Source organism: Mesoplodon mirus (genome assembly GCF_964341445.2).
Source record: "Mesoplodon mirus genome assembly, chromosome: 2".
Lineage (NCBI taxonomy): Eukaryota > Metazoa > Chordata > Mammalia > Artiodactyla > Ziphiidae > Mesoplodon > Mesoplodon mirus.
Window position 1 is genome coordinate 852,513 of NC_138977.1, and position 18,399 is coordinate 870,911.

The 18,399-nt window shown below is 36.5% G+C and overlaps 1 protein-coding gene across 2 annotated transcripts; it reads left to right on the forward strand.

Annotated features, from left to right (window-relative positions):
• Positions 1–1,227: 1,227 nt before the first annotated feature.
• On the forward strand, positions 1,228–9,566 carry FGG (fibrinogen gamma chain). Of its 2 annotated transcripts, XM_082638090.1 has the most exons (10): positions 1,229–1,382; positions 1,484–1,528; positions 1,721–1,904; positions 2,016–2,109; positions 3,653–3,783; positions 4,074–4,207; positions 5,360–5,544; positions 6,998–7,275; positions 8,653–8,822; positions 9,346–9,566. In XM_082638090.1, exons 1-10 carry the CDS (start codon positions 1,305–1,307, stop codon positions 9,358–9,360), a joined length of 1,314 nt encoding a protein of 437 aa, XP_082494216.1. In that variant the 5' UTR covers positions 1,229–1,304; the 3' UTR covers positions 9,361–9,566. The 2 variants fall into 2 exon arrangements, with proteins under 2 accessions (XP_082494215.1, XP_082494216.1); XM_082638089.1 differs by lacking the exon at positions 9,346–9,566 and having other exon boundaries at positions 1,228–1,382; positions 8,653–9,297.
• Positions 9,567–18,399: the final 8,833 nt, after the last annotated feature.

Here is an 18,399-nt window from a genome sequence, read left to right on the forward strand (position 1 = left end):
TGGGGTGGGGGAAAGATAAATTAGGAGTTTGGGATTAACATATACACACTACTATGTGTAAAGTAGATAACAAATAAGGACCTACTGTATAGCATAGGGAGCTATATTCAATATCTTGTAATAACCTGTAATAAGAAAAGAATCTGAAAAAGTCTACACACACACACACACACACACACACACACATATATATATATATAAAACTGAATTACTTTGCTGTACACCTGAAACTAAGACAACATTGTACATTAACTATACTGCAATAAAAAAAAGGTTAACAAAATAAAAGAAATAAAATGAGAGGGGGGCATGTATCCTTAGGCTACCATCTGGGAAAAAAAACCACTGCAAACTGAGAGCCTATGAAAATAGTCAATAGATAGGTGAAGGGGGTCCAAAGTTACAGACTTCCAGCTATAAAATAAGTCCAGGGGATATAATGTACAGCATGGGGATTATAGTTAATAGTACCGTATTGCATATTTGAAAGTTGCTAAGAGGGTAGATCTTAAAAGTTCTCATCACAAGAAAAAAAGAAAAGTTTTTTGTAACTATGTGTGCTGACAGATGTTAACTAGACTTATTGTGGTGATCTTTTCATAATATATACTAATATCAAATCATGTTGCACAGTTGAAACTAATATAATGTTATATGTTAATTATATTTCAATTAAAAAAAAAAAGAAAATGGCCAACACAGTGGGACAGGAATACATTTCCAGTGTCATTCATTCCTGGCAAGAGTGACATGCTGAGACCTGGTGGAAGCCAAAGCCTCCACCTGCCATAGGCAGGTTAAAAGTAATGATGTTCCTTCATCGCAGGTCTAAGAAAGGACTTGCAGTAATTTGGGGTATTTGGGTTATGGTACCAGGCTCCGTCTTAGGGTTGGGGCGGTTTGTTCTGGCCGAGGTCAACTGTGTGTTTGTTCTCTCAGCCTGTACTGGAAGCTGTTGCAACACGCAGCCTCCCCGGCCCCCTCCCTCCTCATCGCAACTAAGGCTAATGCTTCACTAGCCTTTGCAGAAGAGTTGGCTTCGCAGGAGAAGGGTTGAGCTGGGCCAGAAAGGAGGAGCTTAGACCAGTGTGCAAAACCTGGGAACCTGACTAAACATTAGTCCGGGGCCAGGATGAGGACAAAGAGACTGGAAAGACATCCCGCCCCCCTGGTAAGAAAGCCCCGTGATCAGCTCCAGCCACTGGCGGTCCTGCCATCCTCGGAGCTTAAATAAAGGGACAGTTGGAGCCGAGATGTCACAGTTCTGACCCTTCAGGCTTGGACCACTGGGCACCCCCGACACCATGAGTTGGTCCTCGCACCCCCGGAGTTTAATCCTCTGCTTCTACACTCTTTCATTGCTCTATTCAACATGCCTGGCAGTAAGTGTGCTGTTTACAAAATGTATTTGTTTTAAACGGAAAGCTTAAAAATAAGAAAATATACGATAAACTAGTGAAATGTCTGTATTTTCCTCCTCTAGTATATTGCTACCCGAGACAACTGCTGCATCTTAGATGAAAGATTTGTAAGTAGTTTTTATGTTTCTCGCTGTGTTTGCACTGGACGTGGGCAGAGAAATAAAAGAAATTCTCTCACAAATATCATTTGGCAGTTTAGACATTTTTTTAAAGGTAGTCTAGATTTTACCTATTTTGATTAGTAGATCTTATGTAGGTTTTTATCAGGATTTTAAAGCACTCTATTATTGCATTTTCAGGGTAGTTATTGCCCAACTACCTGTGGAATTGCAGATTTCCTGTCTACTTACCAAACCAGTATAGACAAGGATCTACAGAATTTGGAAGGCATCTTACGTCAGGTTGAGAACAAGACATCGGAAGCCAGAGAGTTGGTCAAAGCAATCCAGATCAGCTACCACTCTGATGGATCAGCAAAGCCAAGTGAGAATCTAACCACCACTGACTGAGAACTTCATCTGTGAAGTTCTTTTGCTGTTATTTCAGTGGTTCTGTTTGTTTACGTATTTTTATGTCTCTGATCCCATGTTACAGATGGGATAGAGAGTGCTACCAAGAATTCCAAGAAAATGTTGGAAGAAATTATGAAATATGATACAATGATTTTAACACATGAGTCAACAGTTCGGTAAGCACTTTTTGTTTCAATTTGCTCTCCAAGACTGAGCTAGTGTTTACTCAATATTCCAAGCTTCAGTAGAAGAAATCTTTTAATTTTTTCTACTTGTAGCTAATTGACATGATGCCTGACCATCTAGAACACAGTGGAGATAGAAGTATTTAGGCAATATGAGTTGTATTGGATTGTAATTGCTTTTTAATAATGATGTGGAAGAAAATAATCATGTGGGAGAAAGATGTTTTAGGTGTTTTCAAATGCTTTATGACCGTATTTACCAAAATGTTTCCCCTCACCCCCATTTGTCTTACAATGTAAATTCAAACTGATGGGAATATGGGTGTTGAAAATAAAATTCTTTTTATAAGGATGTCAACAAATGTGTGGTGAGGAATTTGTAAGCAGAGACATAGGAAGAATCTTGGCTGCAAAAGTAAATCATATTGAAGGCAGAGCAGAAAAAATGTGTTTTAAGAGATAAGTGTAACAAACATTGTAAAGCTACCTGTTGATCATGGAACCTGCAATTACGTATTCTCCTTCCTTCCCTTGAAAGTAAAATGTTTCTGTTAACAACTTCCCAGGGACTCGTAGACTTTCTGAACATAGGGTCTCAGATACAGTTTTAGTTTCTTCCTCAATTTTTTTCCTAAATTGTTCTCAAAGTAGTATAAGAAATTGAGATAAATGGTGGCTGAGGAAAAGTGGCCCAGGAGGGATTTATCCTCTTTTTGATATCAGAGAGCTATTATTATTATTGTTATTGTGATATTATTAGCATTATGATTTGCATTATTATTGCCCATCATTGAAGTTGAAGGAGACTACAGTGCAGAAATTTTCTAAGGCGCAGTAGAGAAAAACGTGGTCAAATAGTTTGTCTATCCTGTACCTCAAAGAAAGAGATGACAGTCTATGTACTGTAGATAGTTTTCTATCATTTCTGAATATGTACAAGCAACCCTGTGAGAAACAACAAAAGCAGGATTGTTCACTTCCCCCAGGCTTTTTCTGAAGCTATGTAAATAGAAACATTAAGAAGAAAGGGAAAATGTCTGTTATTTTATTTTAGGAAAGATAGTGCCCCAGATACTTTTCCTATGTAAGTTATAAGATTGAAGTCCATAAACAGATCCTCAGGAAATCCACAAGTGAAAAGGAATAATGCTTCAGCACATGTGAATTTTGGAACAGGGACTTTCCTTCCCTAAGAATATTGTCTCAAGAATAATCACCAGATGGTCTTCCTATTAAGCAGCCTCATCACTTGTGTACATCATTATCTGCTGCTCTTTATGCAAAAGATAAAATTCAGAAAGGCCACTTAACAATGATACTGTTTATTGGCAAGGACCCTGTTACTTTCTTTTCCAAAAAGCTTAGAATTTTAATTCACCTCAATTTATTTACTAACATCATTTTACACATTTTCCAAGAATGGAGTAATTTATCAGGAAATAATTCTTGAGAAAATAAGGTGATATTTTAAAAAGAATATACAAAATTATTCCTCTAAAAGGAATACTCTGTTATCTTATTATTTTGCTTATAGATTTTTGCAGGAAATATATAATTCAAATAATCAAAAAATCATCAACCTGAAACAGAAAGTGGTCCAACTGGAAGCAAAGTGTCAGGAACCTTGTCAAGATACAGTGAAGATACATGATACAACTGGGAAAGGTAAGTGAAACTTTTATATTGGGATTAAGTTCATCAAAGCAAATATAAAAAGTAAAGGAGGTTATATGTATTGGAATGTATACAAATACATTGGGAAATGTCTAGCTATTAAATCTAAACATACTTTTCTTGACTAGCTGAAAAAATACTTTGAAAGGAATAATCACGTGAGAAGTAAGAAAATACTTCTCAGGAGATGAATAGTTTACGACATGTTAAAAATTTCATTTTCAAGGCTGGCACAGTCTTACCTGGATTTCAAACCACCACAAAAATTTCTTCTTTTTCAGATTGTCAAGACATTGCCAATAAGGGGGCCAGAGAGAGTGGGATTTACTTTATCAAACCTCTGAAAGCTAAGCAGCCGTTCTTAGTCTACTGTGAAATTGACGGGTCTGGAAATGGATGGACTGTGTTTCAGATGGTATTTTTTCCCACATCGTGTGTATTTAATAGACACCTAATTGTTCTGCTATATGCCCGATATGTTTCCAAGCACCTTGTGAACATTAACTCAATTAACACTCACAACTTCCCTTTGCAGTACTTTTTGCCTCCTTAACCCTATTTACAGAGGAGGAAACAGGCACAAGAGGCTGAGTATCAATAACTCGCCCAAAGTCACATAACTAATAAGTAACAGAGTAAGGATATAATCTGGTTTCAGTTTGTGCTGTGACTCTCTACTATGCTGGCCCTGTTGTTGTAGATTCATGATGGCACATAATCACAATATCATAGTGACAAAGAACTCGAAGAGACCTCTCTTGACAGGTACATCAAGACCTAGGGCTGCCCATCAGAAGAAGATGATGTCACCCAGAGCATACACTTAGGCTGTTCCAAGACCAGGACCCACAATTGTCTTTGCCAGCCCCAGGCACCCACTGCAAATCCTCTTGCATTCTGTTTACCTTTGACCATTGTTACAACTAATCCTGCAGGGGGCACTCAGAGCCAGTGAGTGATGGGAGCTCTGGCTGGTAGCAATAGGTTGACCTTTCTACCATCAGTACAAGAATCAGCAACATCAAGCTGGTGTTCTGGAGTCTTCTAGGAGTCTTTAAAACTACTAGTTTTGGGCTTTCCTGGTGGCGCAGTGGTTGAGAGTCCACCTGCCGATGCAGGGGACACGGGTTCGTGCCCCAGTCCGGGAAGATCCCACATGCCGCGGAGCGGCTGGGCCCGTGAGCCATGGCCGCTGAGCCTGCGCGTCCGGAGCCTGTGCTCCGCAGTGGGAGAGGCCACAACAGGGAGAGGCCCGCGTACCGCAGAAAAAACCCAAACAAACAAACAAAAAAAACTACTAGTTTTAAAACTACTAATTTATAATTTATCATGTGCCAGTCACTCTTTTAAGTACTTTTACATTCTCTGGTGTAATCCCTGCAACAACCCTAAGAAGTAAGCATCACTATTCCTACTTGATAGGTGAGAAAACTGAAGCAGCTAGCCCAGGGTCACTTAGTAAATGATGAAATCATACCCTCCATATTTTGGACAAAATGTTTATAATTTTTTTTTATGTGCACTGATAATCCACTCTCTCCTTTTGCCCATGCAATTGTGTAATTAGAGGCTTGATGGCAGTGTGGATTTCAAGAAAAACTGGATTCAATATAAAGAAGGGTTTGGACATCTGTCTCCTACTGGAAACACAGAATTTTGGCTGGGAAATGAGAAGATTCATTTGATAAGCACACAGTCTACCATCCCATATGTATTAAGAGTGCAGCTGGAGGACTGGAATGGCAGAACCAGGTACTATTAGAAAGGACTTTTAACTTTTTGCCGTAGAGACAGTCTGGAGTGTGCACTTTCCAGCTCTCAACAGAACAGTGGGGAAGACAGTCTGACAGATGCGAAGAGCACATCCAACTATGTTCCCCAGAAGTCAGTTTGGTTCTTGGGCAGTGCAAGTTGCTAGGTCCTATTTAGGCAGGATCTAAGTGTTCTGGTACAATCCACTTACCCTGGAACCATACAAAATAATAGCTAGTATTTCCTGAGCATTTAATATGTACCATAAATTGAACATGAAATTATAATTTAATCTAATCCAAATAACTGTTTCATGAGGCAGGAACTACTATTAATCCCATTTTACAGATTAACTTTTCCACGGTCGCATCGTTGGTATATGGTAAAGGTTGGATTTAAACTCAGGTAGCTTAACTCTACAACCCATCCTCTTAGTGATTATCCTTGTTAAAGAGTGAATCTAGCTTCTTCAGATTTCCCAGTGCTTTAATGACTATTCAGTCAGTCAAATCCATGAGCTACTTTAAAATGAAACCAGCTGGCTTCTTTGGTGAGCTAGAGCTGTCTGGGCACGTTGAGTGTTGTATGCCTAATTAAAATTAAAAACAATATCCAACCCTCTTGTTATGTCTATGGCATGATGAAATATAGTCTGTGCCCAAATACGTATTTTTACTTTTTTAAGTTTTTAACCAGAAAGTATAATACCATAGTCAGTAGACCTCCTATGAGAACATCTCCTATATCCCAAGTCCTAGAGATCAGGGAAGCTAAATGTTTTCTGGAAATCTCTGTTCATGCACCAAAACCCATTCATCCCTGAACTCCATAGAATTCTGGCCCTCATTCACAACTTTTTCCAGGGGAGAATCTCTCTCTGATCCTATAGCTCATTGTTTGTGGGCCATACAGGGAACTTCTTTTTTGTGGTGCTTGAGGAAACCCTCCTTCTTGTCACCGCCACACTACCTTGGGAAAGGAAAACCCCTTTAGGACTTCACACTTTAGATGGTATGAGTGGCTAATGAAACTGTAGCTCCTTCAAGTTTGCTGCATTGTTTGTCACTCACTGTCAGATAATTAATGTTGTTTATGAGAACTGTGTGTACATGCTATATACTGAGATAAAAGTGGAAAATATGAAATTAGTCAGGTTCATCCACATATCTGGGTTAGATATTAGGATCCTATAGGCAAAAAGCATTCAGAAGGCTGAAATGTTTAGTCTTCCTGGGACTAGAAGCCTTCCTTGAAGGCGTCTAGACCCATCCTGAGTGGTGTTGGTTCCCACATCCATTTTCCCTTGCCAGATTTGCAGAAATTTTTATTCAATGAGCATATTTCAGATTAAGAAGCAAAGTTAAAAATTCCAAACAATTGTCCTATGAAAGAGAGAACTTCTGAGATGCCTTCTGAGGCTCAGGGTCTAAGGTCTCTATTCCCTTCTTTGTAGTACTGCAGACTATGCTACGTTCAGGGTGACAGGTGAAAATGACAAATACCGCATGACATATGCCTACTTCATTGGTGGAGATGCTGGAGATGCGTTTGATGGCTACGATTTTGGCGAGGATACTAGTGACAAGTTTTTCACATCCCACAATGGCATGCAGTTCAGTACCTGGGACAATGACAATGATAAGTTTGAAGGCAACTGTGCTGAACAGGATGGATCTGGTTGGTGGATGAACAAATGTCATGCTGGCCACCTCAATGGAATTTATTACCAAGGTATGGCTTTCTTCCTTAGATGCATGAATTTGTGCATAGTCTATATTTTTATAAAAGGTAATAAATAAATATAAGGAAATGAATAAAGATATTGAGAGCTTATTATATAGTTCTTTATTTTAAATCAGAATTGAATACTGCTAGCTTATATCTGAAATTGTCCTTCTACAAGAAATCCAACTGCTACAAACTATGCAGTGGTATTCATCGTGCCTCCATCAGAGTTGATACTTTGGATTGTGGTGTCTCCTCTAGGCTTACCATATATATGATCTGGATGGACTAACATTACCATGTTTATGCTTGTTAACACAGTAGTTTGGTTCAGCTTCCCATGAACTATGTGTCAGATAGATCCAGTAAGCAGTGAGTAGGTGTCTGTAGGAATTAAGCAAAGAGCAGGGGTGTATTGGTGAGGGCAGATGTCCATGAAAGCTTAAGAGGGGAGGAGTCCAGCCTGAGGAGTGTAGACACTTATTTTAGGACAAGGGGAGGGCAAGCTATAGTTTGCTCTAAGACTGGAGTAGTTCTGAGCACTGGTTTTACTTACTGACAAACTATTGTAACTACCCAACAGGTATGCATGGGGAAACCCTCACCCATTAAAATGAACAATCTTCCTTCCTTAGGGCACTGTCTTAGTCAAGAGGTGACTTGGAATCCTCTTAAAAACTACTTAAACTTACCTTTTGGTTTTCACAATGTTTTTTTTTTTTTTTGAAACCTAACTTAGCTTTGCACCAACAAACCATGTAATTAGAAGAAGCTCTCAGGGAAGGTGCCCGATCCATATGATCCAGAGTAGCCGTGTTGATAGCTTGTGGTACCCTCCAGTACTAGACTCCGACAATCCCTTACAAAATCACATGAGATCTAGTGTCCAGGAACGAGGTGAAGGTACTTCAGCCTAGCCACCACTTTATAATGGAGATATAAAATAACATTCCAGAACTGCTTTCTAGAGCTCCTCGTATTTTCCAGTAAAATTGTGTTTTTCAGATGACCTGAGATCATCTGATGAGGAATTATGACCTGTTTTCAGAAAGGTGGTCCATAATAGCTGAATCCGGGATGGCTAAACTTAGGGAGAGAGACTAATTGGGGAAATTTGGGGTTCTAAGCCTGTTAGCAGTGAATACATTTAAAGTATGGATGTGACCAGAAAGCACAACACAGCTGTAAGAGTTTGTTTAATAATAAGTTTATGTCAATTTTAAATGGAGAATTTAGGAGTCTTTAAGGATATTTTCAGTTAGTAGATAACACTATAAAATCTGATGCATATGACAATGGAATTCATAATAGACAGTTCTTTATAGACTTTCTGAGGGGAGGAGCTTCAAGAGCGGTGATATGTGCATCTACAATTTGTTTTAGGTGGCACTTACTCAAAATCGTCTACTCCTAATGGTTATGATAACGGCATTATTTGGGCCACTTGGAAATCCCGGTGGTATTCAATGAAGAAAACCACCATGAAATTAATCCCATATAACAGAATCGCCATTGGAGGAGGACAGCAGCACCACCTTGGGGGAGCCAAACAGGTCAGACCAGAACATCATGTTGAAATAGAATATGACGAAGTCATTTTACCCTGAGGATTAGCTGTTCATTTCTATTAACCCACAAAGTTTCAGAAACTTTTATGAAATTTTCTTCCCATTTTCTCTTGCTGTATTTATTAATTTTAAGTCTTTTATTAAGAATAGTTAGCCTTGAATGGTAATTAAAACTCACTTTGGACTGTATTCCCAAATTACTGAATGCAGAATTATTTAAAATTTGTTTAATGAGATAATAGTATTTTAGCTTATTTCCTAAATATGTAATAGAATCATTGTGATAGTCTGCATTTTAATGATGACACTTCATTGTGCCTTGGTGATTTTTTAAATTATTTCTTAAATATTTTAGTATATACTAATATAATAGGAGCAAAATCTAGGAGCATTTCAAATGACTAAGTATTTTTTCCATATTTATTACCCCTAAATCATTCTTATCTAACTATTCTTTTTAAATGGAGATAATTATATCTTTTTAATATATTTTTTGTTTTGGTCATAGGCTGGAGACGTATAAAAGACCATTTCAAAAGTGATTTACTTATGAAATGACTCTATCTAAAAAGAAAAATATAATATTTTTCCTATGGGACAATGGACTTGCAAAGCCTCACTTCATTTTAAGAGTAAAAAGAACCCATGTTGAAAACTCCACTAAAAGTTTTATGCTGGTTGTAATTTATCTACCCACCACTTCAATAAACATTTTGTTTCCTAAGACTAGATACATGGTACATTTTATTGACCATTAAAAACCATCACTTTCCTTCAATTTAATAGTTACAGATGGACAATCATCAGTAGTTGCTTAGTGTTCACTTTATGCTAAACATTGTACCTGACTCTTGGGAAGTTATGAAGGAAATAGAAATCATGGCTTTTGCCCTCCAGGGGTTATAAGACAAATACAGAAAAATACAGTAACCTAAAATGACAAAATTTGATATAAAAACATAAACACATGTCACAATCACATAACTCAGGTTCATAGTACCGCAGTGCAGCTGGAGACATAAGGCTGTTTGGGGATTCTCCCAGTAAATCCTTTTAGCTCCGGGCTCCTGTGGCCACATGTGGGCACTTGGAGAGGATTACAACTCAGAACAGAGAGCTCCAGGGAACAATCTGCTCAGCTCCTCACTGCTGAACAAGTTGAGCAGAATGAAGCCATTATTGCAGTAGCCAGAGATCAGGAATCGCTAACTTTCTGTAAGGAATAGCTGCATTTACATTAATTGGCATAAGGTTGAACATGGAAAGTAATTGACTAATTTTATTGGGTCGTGGGGGGAGGTCTGGTTGTTCTGAAGTCCTGAGCATTGGCTTTGGATTCTCTTCCTTTTCACAATTTCTTTCCTAATTCTTTTGCTTCCTTGTTCTCATAAGTCCTGATTTTAAAAGCATCCTATTGAGGAGATAAAAACCAGTTAATTAAACTTTTAGGTATACAGCCAAATACTTGTGAGGCTTTGGGAAAATAGGAACATTGATTCATTGTCTGTAGCACTCATTCATTCAACTAACATTTATTGACTTCCTTCATTGTACTAGTCCCTGTGCTGGGTATATAGCACATAGTAGCATCCTCCTTTCTCCCAGTACTCTTCTATTCCATCCAGTTCTCAAGTTCTAAAAAAACCAGCAATAAGTCTTCCTTATTCCTCCCTCCTCATATCCTCAAGCCTGTCAAATCCACCTCCTAAATATTTATTATATTCATTTCCTTCTCTATGCCAACTGCCACCGTTCTAGTTGGGGTATATATCTCTTGCCAGGATAATGGCAAATGCCTCTTTCCTGTTTTCCGTCTTGCTTCCAGCCTTACCTGTTCCCACCTTATCATGCTCCAAACTGCTTCTAAATTCAGAATGCATATAATCTACCCTTTGAGAATCTATAAAATCCTTTGGGTGAGCAATTTGGTCATAGATAGGACGAGTTATGTAAATATTCATGTTTAAATGCAATAATATCACTCTAGTGATTTATCCCAAGAAAATTATTTTTGAAAAAGAAAATAGCTCTTTATAGAAATATAGATAATATTTAAATATTAAATAAATATTTAATTACAATGGGAAATTTAGGAAATATTTAACAGTGGAAAAATGGACAAGCAAGGTGGTTTATTAGTACAATGGAAGAGAATGCAATGATTACATAATAAGTATAATATCTCTGTATGAGCATAGAAACATTTACTAAATAATATGTGAAATTTTAAGATAAAAACAATTCTACAATGATAAGTATGTAAAAGTATATATGCATATACTTTTGAACAAAATGTAACCTTGACATACATGCATTATTTGTATATATTTGTTCTCCCCAATTGATTTATAAAATTTAATAAAAATACTAAACAAAATAAATGTAAACATGTCCAAAGGTTTCTGATTTTTCCCATGATCACTTTTCCAATGCTTCTTCTAAAATATCAATTATAACATTCTTTCATAAACATTTTGGAGGTCCCTGTTTTTGTGAGTGTCCAGAGTACATATATGGTCTGCATGTTGGGTAATTCAGGATCGATTAGTGGGAAGGGGCTTCTAACGTTCTCCTATACCTCTGCATTGTTTGATTTGTTATAATGAGACGTTGTTAGTTTTGTAGTTAACTTAAAACCCAATTAGGTAGAGATAAAAAGATGAATTTCAAATTTTTACTTGTTTAGTTATTAATATTCAGTTGTGAACATTGAAGGGTTATAGCTTAAGAAATGAAGCAAGATATGTACTTCCACACTCAATTGGATCGTGTCTCCACAAATAAAATAGAAATGAAAGGATTATCTTGACAAATCAAATTTAAAAATTTACTTTTAAGTGAAACAAATAGTTTGGAGCCTCCTAGCGACAGGTTACTTTTCTGCACAGCTCAAATCACAGATAACTATTACCCAACACTTCCCTTCACTTTCCAGGCACACAAAACTCAGGTCATTGCAAAATAGGGCGGCTAAGTACAAAACAGATGTGCAGGGTCACACACTTTGAAGAACCCACAGAGGGAAGTTTCCAAAAAGGAGGGCACTGGTACAGATGCACCAATACTATGACTTCAGGTCATGAACTACAGGGCAGAGTTCTTTAATCAGCAGACAGGAACAGTCATTTATTGGACGATATCAAGGTTTTTAAATATACCTCTGAAGTGCTATAGCTTTTTTTCAATTCTTTGTTATGTTTAGTAGTTTGGCTTTAAAGATCATGTTTCAGATTTGTGGGTAGGCTGAAAGTGAGTGGGAAGTGAAAACGTGTAAGTATAGACAACATATTTGAGAGCTTACAAGGTCTAAAATTCTCAACTCTGAACAGTATAAACTAAGCCAAGTTATACATAGTAGGTATCTTTGTAGATATAAATTCAGGTGATCGGAGTGAAAAACAAAATACACATTTAACCCTGGGGAAAATTAATCTACTGATGATTTCTTATCAGTTTGATGTAGCTCAAAAGAATGGGGAAAAAAAGAGTTAAAGATAGTAAGATGAGTTAAAGTAGATGGAAAATACTAAGTTGATGATAAAGAGACCACGAGTGTGGGAAAGACTGTTTCATACACCTTTCCCGTGTGTGTGTGTGTGTGTGTGTGTGTGTGTCCCAGAGACAGAAGTTAAATTAGTCATACTTCTGGCACACCATTCACATTCATATGTGCTGGGTCACTCTGATTCTTCCCTTTAATCCCTTAATAATCAACCATTGTAATAGATTTGATGCATGTTTATTTGTACATATTCTTATAAATCATGGGTTGTTTGTGCTATGTATTTTTAAATTATATAAATGGCATTGTGCTATACATCAGTATATCTCAGAATGCTGATCCACAAATTTTTTTGTTAGTCAGCATTATAAGTAAAAAAATTGAGAATTAGCATGTAGAAACATTTTTCCTATATTATGTATGTGATGATTGTATTTATTCAAATGTAATTATATGTCTTTGGAATCTAATAATTAAAAAATTGGCCTATATTTTGTATTTTTTTGCTTTTTTACATCTTATTTTACTAGAAATTATTTTTATTGCATTTTATAAACTAATAGGTCTGTGACTGACTAGAAATTTAATAAAACTGGTCGTTTAGAACAAACACATTGAGAAACACTACTAAGGTCTTCATCATATTTATTACTTTTTCCATTCAGCACCGTTAAGGTCTACCCACAATCTGAGTATTTTGTAACTCCCTGTGATCTCCTTTTGAACTGAAGACTTAAAAAGTGAATATTATTTGGTTCCAAAGCTTGTGCTTTTTAAAACTGTATTTTTAATTAACATCTAAGTTCATTTCATTATGGTCAAAGAACATAATTTTGATGATACTGATTCTTGAGAGACAGTTCAAAAATTACTTTGGGACATAGGAATTACCAGAGAATTAATGGGTCCCATAAAAGTGTACATAAATCATAACCACTCTCCAATAATGATCTGCATCCAATAAGATTATTAATACTTTTTTTCCGTTAAGAAGGAAAATGAACTAAAGATAGATAGTGATTGGCCTTGTAAACATGAGCTTTGGCCCAAATGGCCTTGTAGCCCTGGCCCGTTATGAGAATCGATAATAGGTTTGACCACTGACTTGTAGAACACACCTTTGTAACACGTTTTAAAGCCTTATGGGAAGGCTGGCTGGTGAAATTTTAAGCTCTTGTTCATCTCAGTTTCATTGGGAAATATTTGAAAGTCCAAATGGATAAATTCAGATCATAGCATTTAATCAGGTCTTCAACTGGCTCAAAACCGTCTTTTCCAAATCCCAAATCCAGTATTCTTGACCCTCTCTCCCATTTCCCAGATCTTCACCCAGGTTTGCTTCTGCTGGTAACTTAAAAGTATGAAGTAACCTGAGGTAGATGGGAATCCTTCCTAAATAAATCTGAATGTTGACTCTCCCTAAATAAACAGAGTAGGGCAGATTCCATTCTGTGATGAAAGTTGCCTCTTTCAAACCCTCAGGGACAAATAGGTAAAGTGTGACTTTTAGAAAAAAAATCATCTAACATTTAAGAGACCTTGGACTGGAAATGTTTTCCTTCCTAAATCGCTCTTTTTATATCACAAAGCTATGGGAAGGGTCAAATGAGATCACATATGAAATTGCTCCAGAGGCAAAAACAAAACTGAATTGTTTTTTGCTGTTAAGATTGGTATTGCTGCATGAGATTTGAATCTAATGTCAGTTAAGTTTGGAAACTTAATTTTAAAACTTTATTTTTTTTGCTTTTATATTTTAATAAATTTTAAATTTCAGAATACTTTCTAATTTGCAGAAAAGAAGATACAGAGAGTTCCCTACCCCTGTCACCCAGTTTCTCTAATGTTAACATCTGACATTACCATGGCTCATTTGTCAAAACTTAAGAGACCAACCCTAGTAGTCACTCTTTTCTAACTTCCATGCTTTATTCAAATTTCATCAGTTTTTACACTAATGTCCTTTTTCTGTTCCAGGGTCCCATCCAGGATACGTTACATTTAGTTGTCATACCTCCTTAGTCAGTTTTGGTAACAATTTCTTAGTCTTTTCCTGTTGCTCATGAACTTGACTGTTTAGAGTATATTCTGGTGGACTGGTCAAGTATGTGTAAAATGTCCCTCAATTTGGGTTTCTGTTCTGTTATGCTCAATAATTTTTTGTTGAATTTTATCTAAGCAAAATTTTACCAAAATGCCTTCTTTAAATTGCCTTGGTTTTACTATAGAATGGTCTGTTAAAAATAGGTTTCAAGGAGAATCACAGAGAATTAAATGGATATTGATAATTAAATTACCCCATAATTTTCATATAATTCCTTGTTGTGGAAAGTCTAAATACCTCACAGATACTGTTTCCCCAGATCTCAATGCATCCCTATTAAATAAATACTAACTGATGGATCATGTTTGCTCATCTTTAATAGAAGAACCACAATGAAATTGGCAGTGTGCCAAATTAAATGGATTTAAGCTGTATGATGGTGGAATGAATTCATGTTGTTGATATTAATACATCACTTGATTATTCATCTGCATAACGGTTTTACTTTTCAAAAAAGGATTTATACCTTAATACACATTCAACAAAGAATTTGATAATTCCAGTAAAATTTAGCAAAGCACATTATAAGTAAAATTAATTTATCTTGAAAAATTAATTATTTAATTGATAATGCAGTTAAAAACCAAAGGAAGTAAAGCAGTGACAAAAACTCAGGGACCTCACCTTCGCCTCTCTTTCTCTCATACACACTCATCACACATACATACATATATCACACACACACATAATGACTTAGCAGAAACTTGATTAAAAGTGCTTAAGTAAAAGACCATGAAAATCATGCATAAAAACAAAAAAGAGGATGATCATTCTATTGTTGGAACATTACAGAATTTAATTCCAAAAATGTTAAAAAAATTATTCAATTAGATGGCTACTCACCTGGGAACAGTTTAATTACAAGAAATAAAGTAGATTTATTTCCTGAATAAAGAGATTAAAGAGAAATACAGTGTGATAGAATCAGGAACCATCAAGAAAAACTCTTTTGTTCCCTTCTCACTTTCATAAGTGTAGTTCAGAATTATTTCTGTGTATTTAAGGAAATTTCCAACTTCTTTCTACAGCCATAACTTCCAGGAAAACCATCTGCAGTCAGAGTACTGATAAGTTCTGAAAGTAAAAGTCCCATTAGTTCCTCTCAGATCAATCATCATACTATCCCATTCACCTTTTACTGTAAGCAGATTGGTTAAAAACAAATTTCTGCAATACTCTTGAAATGCAGGAGACAAGGAGAGAAAATAATATACACAAAGCTAAGGAGCCTTTCCAGTGTTTTCCAGTAAATCCTTTATAGATCCGTCACTGCTGTCCAAACCTGAGGCAGAGGCCCTGAAAGAGTAGTATAAGTGCCAGAACCTCCTATATTTTTATAATTCAAGCATTTCAAAATTTAGAAATTAATTCTGGTACTTTCCAGTTGTACACTTAATATTATTTTAACAAAATATTTCCTGTCAAGGTACCATTATCTTCTTGTTATTAGGAGAATAATAAATTTATAGATTCATACAGATTTTTATGCTAAAAGACTTACAATTAGTATTTTTTCAAAAGCATCTTTCATTTTTAGGCTTGAATTAAATCTGATATTTTAAGGAACATTTTACACAAAATGTGACAGAAAACAATGCAGAAACGATATTTCAGCCTCTACTCTGTGCTCTAAAAGTACTTTGAACTTACCTCATGGGATTTTTTTCGTTGTTTTATATCAGATTAAACCATATGAAATTGCAGACATTCATCATTTTGATGATGAATCAAAATGGTTTAACTTCTCAGCTGCACATGTATTTATTTGCTCCCCAACTGTAAGCAACTTGAACGTACAAGGCTATACATTATTTGTCTTTCTATCTCAAGAACACGGCATGCAGGACTGACAAATAGTAGACATACAATAAATGTTGTTATAGTCAAATGAATGAATAAGTAAGTGAACTGTCCTCAGAATTCAATACATTTAAAATAAATTGGTAAAGAAAAGGATGTTCTTTTACTTTCCTGGAATGTAGCTCCCAGAAGGACAAACACCCCATTCAAAAGAAAGCTGGAGATTGTTTTATTTTATTTTGTTTTGCTTCTATTTTAAGTTTATGTTTACACAGTGGCAAATATTTAAATGACTGGCTATGTATTTTACTCTCATGTATAACTTTTGGTGTGTAGATACATTTTAAAAGTGAAACATAATTACAGCTATAGAATTTCTATTCTTTTTACATACATTATACATCATATAAATAAAATCTATTCCAGTGCTGCCCGATGTGATGGCATAACAAATATGTGAATCCCTGAGTTTAAATACTTATAATTTGTGAGAAATTATATTAATTTCAAAGGATAAATGAATGAAACATTCCTCTCATTAGAGCTAGGGAAAATAAGATATAGTCATCTGTGGGATAAATGCAATACACAGTGGTTTTGGTCTAAGAAACTGGAAATTTCTTAATTTTTTCCCACTTTTACACTTGTAAAGTTATCCTTATTGTCACATGCTTTTAAACAATGATACTCCTATATATTGTACAACGTAGGAATATAGCCAATATTTTATAATAAGTGTAAATGAACTATAATCTTTAAAAATTGTGAATCACTATGTTGTATACCTGAAACTTATATAATATTGTTCATCAACTATACCTCAATAAAAAATGATATTCCTTGCATTATTTGTTGCCTATTCACCTGCATGGCTTTCTGTCTAAACAAAACCTACTTCTCCATAGCTGATAATAAAGCTTGCTTGTGAGGTAAAGTGCCCAGCCTGGTGCTCATCCCTGCAGTTCTAGGCCCAAAGAGAGCCCCAAAGGTGCCTGGTTAGGGAATTGTGGGACTGGAGAGATAACATAGGAACTTTCTATTTAGGGGCATTGGAATATTCTAGGAACCATTTCTGGAGCTTGTAATGTGTATATCGAACATGTTACATAGCGTTACATTTTATGTAATCCTCACAACAACACTGCAAGATAAATACTGTCATCTCTACACTGCAAGATAATTATTGTCATCTCTATCTTACAGATAAGCAAGCTGGTTCGGAGAATTTTGTTTGTCCATGTCACTCAGCTAGTATGCAGATCTCACTCTCTACAAAGCCCACTGTCTTTCCACCACACTGTACTGCCACTGTGACAGCCTTCCATCGCTCCAACAAATACTTACTGGTACTTACTCTATGCCTGGCATTGTACTAGACAGTGTGCCTTGGCTTCAGGAAACTTAGTGTGGAAGAGACAAAAAATAAACAAATAACTTTCCCATATATACTGTCCAGTAGTGATAAAGTAAAATGAGTGAAAACCAACTCAGGTTAAAAGAATAGCATGTGAGGGTGGCTGTCCTTCAGGTAGTGTGGTCAAAGGAGACATTTCTGAAGAGGTGCTATCTGAGCAGAGCCCTGGATGAAGTAAGGGAGTGAGACATGCAGATACTTGAAGGAGCCATGGAACAGCAAGGATGGTGCCACAGGTGGTACCTTGGAAAAGCCCAGACATGGCACCAGAGTGCTGGCATTCAGTCACACTAGTTTCAGTTAACTTACTTTCGATCAGATTATGTCCAGCCAAGTCACCTGAAGCTCACCAGATTACTGTCTGGGAACTTCTTCCATATACCATGTTTACCCCTAAAAAAGGCACTTCTTGTGGGCAGAGGAAAACATCTGGGGAAGTCAGTCTCGGATCCTATACATTCCTGGCATTTTGCTAGTTCAACCACTGTGGACAAGTGTTAACCCAGATTTCCATGGTGTCATTGCCCTTCATAACCTGGGTAAGACTCTAGGTTTCTCTCTGAGCTCTGAAGCTTCTTCAGAAAAGCCACATCAGAGGTGAGCTCGATCAGACAAAGAACCTTCCATGGAGCAAGCAGTGTAGGAGGGTGCTGCCTTGTACCAGGGCTCTCACCCATTTACAGCAAGCTTCACATGCCCCCAGAGCCTGAGACAGGGCTCAATTTCACAACAGTGGAACCCA